General features: G+C 47.2%; 1 protein-coding gene across 2 annotated transcripts in view; it reads right to left on the bottom strand.

Annotated features, from left to right (window-relative positions):
- Nucleotides 1-6,650, bottom strand: part of LMO4 (LIM domain only 4) — a 17,002-nt gene extending 10,352 nt beyond the window's left edge. Inside the window, exons 1-2 of one of the 2 annotated variants that reach the window (XM_033114118.1) lie at nucleotides 5,869-6,650; nucleotides 2,882-3,120 (exon numbers count right to left, since the gene is read on the bottom strand). In XM_033114118.1, the coding sequence (XP_032970009.1) occupies nucleotides 2,882-3,117 (236 nt within the window). In that variant the 5' untranslated portion in view covers nucleotides 3,118-3,120; nucleotides 5,869-6,650. Of the gene's footprint in view, nucleotides 1-2,881; nucleotides 3,121-3,334; nucleotides 3,476-5,868 lie in introns of those variants that run through there. The other variant, XM_033114120.1, reaches the window with a different exon arrangement.
- Nucleotides 6,651-8,743: the final 2,093 nt, after the last annotated feature.

Here is an 8,743-nt window from a genome sequence, read left to right as displayed (position 1 = left end):
TGGAGCTATTTGGTGGCGCTTGGATTGAGCTGGCTGGGGGGTTCCAGAGCTGGGGAGGAAGGGGACAGCACTGAAGTCTGCGGACTTTTGAAAGATGGAAACAGGCAGAGGTGGGCCCCTTTAAGATCCACCCTCCCCCTCTCTTTACCCCCCCCCCGCCTTTCCCTCCCTCTTAGAGGCCAATTTTGTTAATTAAATGTTTTGTTTGCGACGCAGCTCTCATTCATTGCGGACACGTCATTCGGAGCAGATCTAAGCCAGAGACCAGATCTCATTAGATAAAGCCCATCAGAACTAAGAAAATGGAGGAGCCACTAATTAAAGCTTTTAATTGTGCGGATTCGCTGCAGCAAGGCAACCGCTTTATCTGAAATCTTGGAGGGAGAGGAGGCTGAAGCCCAGCTCTACCCAATCCACATTAGGTCGCCCAGGGGGGAGGGGACTGGGGAAAAGCAGCACACCCACTATGTCCCTCCACCCCCGCCTCTCCCAGCTCTCCCGCAGCGTTTTAGCCAGATCTTGGTTGTTTTCAAAAAACCACAACCTCAAAGTGAGACAGTTTAAAAGCCCTTAATAAATCGCTCTGTGGTACCAGCCAGGCCTTAGAGCCGAAGGGTCGGTCCCCTTCACCTGGCAGCCGGAGAGCGGATTACTCCACTCTTCCGTGGCCTCCTTGCAGAATTGAAAGCTCCTCCAACAAGTGTCGTGGAGGGAGACTGGGGAGGGGTATGCGCGTGCCTCCCCACCTTTCCACCCTTTTGGCATCTTGATAGGCAGAGAGAGGGAACAATGAAGTAAGAGTTCAGAGATCTCTTAAATTGGGGGGTACGGGGCGGGGAGGGGCGGTGATCAGCTGCTGATGCGTCCTGAGCAGTGTGAGAGCAATTTGGTACAGAGCTGGAACTCATCCCTCTGGGACAGATCTAAGGTTCTCTGGATAGCACCTAATTCAAGAGCAAGCCTGGCTCCAGTTTTCAAATCCAGAGGAAAAAAGAAAGGAAGTGAGAATATGGACCCAATTAATTAAGGCTCTGGGGGGGCACACATCCTCCACCCTTCCATTAAGCCAGGAGAAAACACCAAATGGGCATTTATATTTGGCCCCAAGAATACATAAAGGAAAAGAGGCGATTCCCAGGAAGCCACTTGCCTAAACTTGTCCTGAGGGAATGCAAGTGGACCCATCTTCTTTTTAATTAGTGGTAATCAGAAGGAAGGTTTTTAGAAGGCACTTGGAGAAGATGAAATCTGTACCATTCACTGGGTCTGAACAGCACTGTCAATTTTTCCACTTCAAACCACCCTCCTTTCTTACCACAGTTTTGCTCTCTATTTAATTACAACACTGTCAAAGCTCAGGCATTGCTTGGAAGGAGGACCAGAAAGCATTACACTCATACTCCTGCTGATTTTCCAACATTTACTTCTAAAAAAAACACTTAGTGAAATTAATACTGCCATCTTAATTTAAAAATAAAAGCCCTCTCCCTTCCTATATTTCTTTTACTTGGCTGATTGAGGATGCCAGCAGAGTGGACGTAAGTTGCATTATTGGAATAACCAAATGTTATTTTACTCCATCATTTTACACTGATGTATCACTGGGGTAAGCATACACATACTCAGCTCTGAACTGCATTGGGATCTTTTGCAGTTTTAGACGCAAAGTGAGGGAATCACAATAGAGCTAAAATTGGAACAAATATCTCATCCACTGATTCACCGCCATTGAAGAAGAAAATTTTCTACTAATCACTATAAATTGTTTAGGGCAGAAATTTAAATAGAATGAATTCTTTTTAAAAGTGAGTGGTTCTTGAGTGCTCTCTACTATCAACGGTGTGCGTGTGGTTTTTTTTTTTTTTTTTTTCTGGATGTTGAAACAGAACACCTCCTAGAAGTATTCATGTGCATCAGTCTATCAAACCATTTACTCAAATTAAATGTGTAATCCTTCAAATGCCTCTTTTCAAATTAATGAGTTTAAGTAGCTTGAGTTCACCTGAAAAGATCCTATAGGCACCTGACCTCCTGAATTCTTTCCATTAATTGCTCTGAAACTTGTTGGAAAAGACTGCTTACAGGGGCATATGAATGTTCCTATACATTGCTTTCAAGTGCAAGCTTAGTATAATTCTATAGTCTCTTTTCTAAATCTCTTTTGGGGACCCAGGGTAGTGATATGAATGACAACAAAAAACCCAAAATCTGAACATTCCTCAGTTGAAAAAACTGCAAATTTTACATCACAAGCCCACACAAACCACACTAACATCGAGCATTACAAACCTCCAAGTAACAGTACGTAAAGACAAATATTACCTTTTTTTTTGTTATAAGAATTACAAGTCTTTAAACTGATGGGTAATCAGCATTTTTTCATAAGAAGCACAAAGAATGAGTCAGTTTTCCACTCAAAAAAGTTTAAAGGTAATTAGCCATCATCATAGGCAAATCATTTCTCACTACCCTTTTAAGTCAATCTTTTGTTTCCCAGTTTCTAATGTAGGTCCCTACCTTGCTTTAAGAGAGCAGCTTAACTCCCACTTGAAATGTTTAGTTTTAGCAGAGGGTCCAGCTAGGGCTGACCACTTAAAATTTTGGTCCCCAGTGCCCAACCTTTGAACACTTTGTGGGTCCAGTTCCACCAGATGGGCAGTTTTTACTTAGTATGTGGCATTCGCCATTAGTTTATCATAAAAATTGTAAGACTGACACATGCTTCCTGAACCCTTTCAATTGGGCCAACCAGAAGGTTTTTGAGGTGAAAACTACAATGTATTCTCATAGGAGCCCTACTTCTTTCCCTAAAACCCCTGGTAACCTTTGGTCTTGCCATTGCTCTGCTCACCCATCTCGGGGAAGGGCAGCCAAGTCTTACCTAATGTAGTCATTTCTGCAAAGGATCATGCCGCTCTTGGTGTAACAGGACGTGCCGATGTCGCCCAGCTGCGCCTGGCAGCAGGAGCACTTAAGGCACCGGCTGTGCCAGTAGCTGTCCATGGCATAGAGCAGAAAGCGGTCCGCAATCTTGCCCCCGCAGCCTGCGCACCGCTTCCAGGAGAGGGAGCCGGCGGTCACCGGGGGCGGCTGTGAGCTGCTGCCCGGATTCACCATGGTCTGCAGAGAGCGGGAAGGGGGGAAAGGGAGAGAAAGACAAAACAGGGGCGATGCAAAAGTTAGTAAGCGCCGTATGAGCAAGCATACCCGTTCCCCCCAAATCTCACCCCCCCCCAACCCGAGCTGTTGGAAGGAAGCAGCAGGGCAAGGGCAGGAAGGAGGGTGAGCCGGAGAGGGAAGGAGGGAGGCTCGCCGGCAGCAGCCGCCTGTTTACTTTTCTCAAGCTTTGTTCTGGGGCCACGAGCTCCTCTCAACTTTCCAGCGCTCGCCGCCGCTGACAATTTCAGCTTGGGTACTGTCAAAACTCCGAGAGCAAGGCTCCGCGGCGCGCTCCACCCTCGCGGCACCTCCTCCCGGCCCCCCGCCTCCGCCCACCGCCCCCTCCTCCGCCGCCCGCCTCCAGCAAATGAGGGTCAAACCCACCCACCGCCGCGCCCGGCCCCTCCCCAGTCCCGCCGAGCCCCGAGAGCGAGCTGAGCGGAGCGGGGAGGCGGCCCCTGCCGGAGCCACGTTCCCTCTCGAGCTCTGCCCTGGGAAGTGCAGCTGCAGTTCACAAGTTGGAAATAGTTCGGTTTTCTGAAAAGGAAGGAGGGAGGAACCGGCTGAGGGGAGATGAAGAACGTGGTGGTGGTGGGAGGAGAGGCGCGGGGACCCAAGGAGGGGGGTTCGGTGTGTAAAGTTGCGAAACTGGTTTTTCGTATTTTAAACAGCACATTTCATATGCCTTTGTGGTGACCGCCATCTCCCATTATTGTTCCAAATCTCATTTCGTTTTGAAGATCAATGAGTGTTTTCTCTGGGTTTTCAGGACACAGGCAAGAATAATAGATCATTGAACTTTAGGATGCCTGTTAACTTCCTATACAAACAACTCTCCACTTTGGTCTCACTAATCTGCCCTTGATCAGCAATTTAAATGCTAAAGCTTTGTTCCTCCAAAAGGGGTGGGGAGTACAGATAATATGCGAGAAGGCACTATTAAAGGATGCACAAGTTAAATTCGAGCCAGTCCTGCTGTCACCGAAAATGCTTTTAAAAATTCCCCACTCTTTCTAATGAATGTCATGAGAGAAGCAACTGGGGTATAATATGGGAATCAATTTATAAAGCTTAGCCTAAACCGATTAATTTGTTGCCTCCAATCCTGAGTCCAATAAAGTCCTAGTGTTCCTCCAGTCACTTATTCTATAAAAAGATCAAGTTATTTACTGCCAATTAAGCAGCCTGTTTTGTCTTTGTCCTCTGTAAGCCGAGAGTGTGGGCTCCCCCGAGGCTCCCGGCTATCTGCTCAAGACATTCAGCTGATACCTCAGAAGGGAGAGGGCGAACTTTGCCTGTCCCCGGCCCAACTTGGCTGCAAAAAAAAAAAAAAAAAAAAAAAAACGAGGGGAAGGGAACGAAACAAGCACTCGGGTTCCTTAAATAGGCCGATTTTAAACACATTTCCTCCGAAAGAGTCCCGGAACGTGTGTCCAGAGACCGCACAATAAACCAGAATAAGAACTGCACCAATTAAGCTGTAACAAAACCCTGAGACTTTGGAAACAAGACCACTCTAAAACCCATTAGCATTGCATTTATCCGAATGCATCATACCTTTATGTAAATTGATTTATCTGATGCATTTACTCGAGGAATTGCTTTTTGTTACAATTTCAGCCCTAACCCAAATGAATCTGCATTTCCTGCCCTAGGTCTTTAAACTGTTTCCCTCAACGTTTTAATCGCTCCGAATTCCTTTTAAAAGGGGAGAGGGAGGGAGGAGATTCCAAGCTCTTCCCGCCCCCATCTTTGGTGAGAGGTAAATATATATGTATATTTTTTTGAAAAGGAAACATTACACTGAGAAAAGCATCCAGTAACCCCATTAGCTAAAGCTCTTAAGGACAAGCAATACCTTAATGCTGATTAAATCTAAAAGAGATGAATCAAGAGGACTGACCAGAAACTGACTCCCCTGATAACTAAGGACCGGCCCTCATCAAGTTTCATTTAGAGTTGGAAAAAAAAAAGAAAGCTTTTAAGTTAAATAGGCTTATACTCCAGTAATTACATAGCCAAGCAATTTAGGTCCTGGGATAGTCAGTGAAATAGAAAGCAGAACTGGCAGCTAGAGGCAAAATCTGCCCCCCTTTAACAACGTCTCTGGTGTTTTTTAATGGAGACCAAGGGAGGGACAAATGTAGCGCTGGCAATTTGTAGTACAAAAATGGATGCTTAATTCATGTCTTGATTTTAATTAGGTGATTCACCGGATTTCTCCTGGATTGGAACAAAAGACTTATAAGCCAAGAGGAATTTTTTAAAAGACCCAGCAATACCGAATCCTCACTTAGATCATTTCTGCCACTGTTTCAAAAACACTGTTTACTAGAAGGGGGGGGGGGTTCATGACTATTTTCCCCACACTACTTCTCATACTTAAATCCTCCTTTCAACACCCCCTGCCTTTCCCTCAGTAACTGAAAATCTCCCCACCCCACCCCCTAGGTCTTCACCAGCCCGGTCTCGGAGAACCCTTTTGTAAGCTGGAACCGCTACAAAGCTGGCGGCCCGGGGCTGCCGCTCCGTGCTAGCTTGCAGGCCGGCCTCGGTAGTTTGAGACTCGCGCATTATCCAAGCTAACGTATTGTTTACTTGCAATTTGGGACGGTCAAGGGAAGGAAGCCAAAGAAAACAGCCCGGGCCCCCACAGGCCCCTTCTTCCCTCCCCCCTCCCTGCCCGCGGTTCCCCAGCCGTCCCCTTACCTGCTTTTCCCCTATATTGCAATATTGCGAGAGGCGGCGGCGGCGAAAAGCGAGTGAAGCCTCTCGGCTTCCAAGGAAGGGGCGCCTTGGCTGGAGGGAGGGGGAGTTCTCGCAGAAGCAGGAGAGGGGAGGAGGGGGCTACGGGCTTTTTTCTTTCTTTTTTTTTTTTTTTAACGCGTTGCTGAGGCTGGGTTGGGGGACCCCGCGTAAGTGGCTGGCGGCCAGGAGCAGAAGTGTCAGTCTCAGTCCTCGTCCTCGTCCTCCGCCTCCGGCTCCGGCTCCGCGCGAGCAGCGGCAGGAGCCCTCGGCCCGCGCGGCGCAGCTTCAGGCGCGGCGCAGCGGCAGCAACTGCTGCAATCGCTGCTGCAAGTTTGGCAATGTGGCTTCACTTTGTAGATTCCCCCGCCCGGCGGCCCCCGCCCCCGCCCGCGCTCCTCCCGCTCCTCCTCCTCCCCCCACCGCCTTCCTCCCTCCCGCGCGCTCGCTCGCTGCGGGCTGGCGGCTGCGGCGGCCGCACGGCCGAGCTTCCTGCACCTCCGGCCAGGGAGCGGCGCAGAAAAAACAGCCAAGGGAGAGGGGGAGTGGGTGCGGAGGCAGGGAGGGAGGGAGCGGGGGAGGAGGGGAGCTGAGGAGGAGGGGGAAGGAGAGCGGGAGCCTGGCGACATGAGGGGGCTGATGCTGATGCCCGGTCAGGCGAGGCGGGCGGCGGCGGCGGCGGCGCTGGCCTCTAGCCGGCTCGCTCGCTCCCTCCGCGGCTCTTACACATGTGTTACTGACAGAGCAAAACCCCAACTACTCCCCGGCTCTGCCGCCGACGTCAGCGACCCTCAGCCACTGGGCGGCCGGATTGTTCAGGCGGAATAATAAAACCTGCCAATCCGGGAAGGACAAGGGATGCCTGAAACGAGACTCTGGGGGCGGGGGGGAGAGAGCCAGGCGGCGGCGCGGGCCGTGGAAGGAGAAGGGAAGGCCCCGAATCAGGTGTGGACTAGTGACCGGGGCGCCGCAGACCTCTCCGGGGCTGCCCTGCGCGGCCCGAGGTCGCAAGCTGAGGCGAGGGGGCCGCACCTGCCTTCTCCGTGCTCTGGGGACCCTCGGGACCAGTACCCGTGCGCCCCTTGGGGAATGCCCTCCCCTTGCGCAGAGGCGAGATCCATACGAAACTAACTTCACATCTTTCTCAGAAATGGGTCTCTTCCTGTTTAGGAAAAAAAGTCTTTCCGAAATCTTAAAGCGGTGGACTTCACACACACACATGCAGAAGAGGTGATAAAAAAATAAAAAATAAAAAATCACGGTGATGGAGATTTATGAACCTTAGTGGAAGTTTAGTTAACAAAGTAAAACTACGTAGTAAGGGAATCAATAGATCCTAAATAGTGTTTGCTTCCTTACCCCTTTCTCATTAACCAGAGTATAAACCAAATGCCTACTAAGCACTTCATAGATATTTGTCAATTGTTGGTGATAAAAAGATCACAGTACTGATTTTCGAAGTTGAGGAAAACTTCTGGGAGGAAGCCTTCGCTCCTCCATTCACCCGGCTGTGGAGAATGAGACCGAATTTCTCATAGCCCTCAAAAGCAATGAAAGTAATTGCAAAATTCTCAATCTCAGCCTCTGGAGAGTAAGAAGGGTCACTTCTAGTATAAATCAAGTTTTGAGGAATGCTTTTAGGGTGCTAGCCTGAGAGTCTTTCCAGGGCCAAAGCTCAGCGTAGATGCTTGAATATCTAGTCATTCAACTTTATCTTCTCTGCCAAATAGGTTTAATAAATCTCTGATCTGAGGCTAATATTAGGTCTGATTATTATTACTAAGTTCCAGAGAGATTTTTCTGGTGGAAATTATCATGAAAGTGCAAAGCCCTTCTGCTAAGTATCATTAAGTAAAACCAGCCTTGTGGGACAAGTTTTCATATTGTATTACACTCAGTATTGCTGGATCGAGGAAAGAAACCTGCAGGAGAATCTGGCTAGACAATGCAGATGTTAAACATCTATGGTTTTAGTGTCTGTGTGGGGATTTCTGTCTTTCAAACCATCAAAATTAAAGCTGCAAAAGAAACAATAATCATTGCCTATAACATCGAGCAGAGCACATTTTAAATACCAAATTGAATACTCATGTCTTTATATTTCTAGCAACTCAGAATGAAATGACTTAATTTTATTGATTGGTATTTAAAATTTCATTTTTATAATCAAGTCACTTTTTGCACGTAGGAAAAATATTTTTTAAAGAATCATTAAAACTATAATAGTAATTAAAATGCCCTGTACAGAAAACAGCTGCAGATGGGTGTGATTAAAGAAGGGCAACTTAAAAAGATACAATATTCCTTGAAGGTTAGTAAAGAAAACTCAATTAAACCAAATGAGGAAAGGAACCCCACAAACAAATAATGCACACATTTTAATTCCCTAGTTCAGTTTCAATTTGTTAATAATTTATAATAATCAAAAAGAGATGACACAAGCTCTTAGTGGGCTGCAGTGAAGTTATGATTTGTCATGTACAGGTAAATTTCCTTCTCTGGGCCTTAATTTGCTCATTTACAAATGAGGGAATTAAGCCAAATGGTCTTAGTTTTCCCTCTTTTTAAAATGATTTTCTTAAGTACAATACATAATACATAGTTCTATAATGAAGTGTGGTACTTTGGATATTTCCTGAAGTATGTATGCTAAAATTAAATCTTTATTTTAAAAGGAAATGTTAGGAATTTAAGCAAGCACATGTGCAGATGTCACTGAGTAATTCCCCAGAAAATCCATGTAGTTACTGTGGAAAGAAATGAGAGAATGCTGGATAAAACTTTGAATATAGGTCTCCAGGCTGGAACCGGCCTAGGAAGTGGTTTTAGTGTTAGTCTG

Source organism: Rhinolophus ferrumequinum, chromosome 9 (assembly GCF_004115265.2).
Source record: "Rhinolophus ferrumequinum isolate MPI-CBG mRhiFer1 chromosome 9, mRhiFer1_v1.p, whole genome shotgun sequence".
Classification (NCBI taxonomy): Eukaryota; Metazoa; Chordata; class Mammalia; order Chiroptera; family Rhinolophidae; genus Rhinolophus; species Rhinolophus ferrumequinum.
The sequence above is the reverse complement of the archived record's forward strand: the minus strand, read 5'-3'. Positions and strand labels throughout refer to the sequence as shown.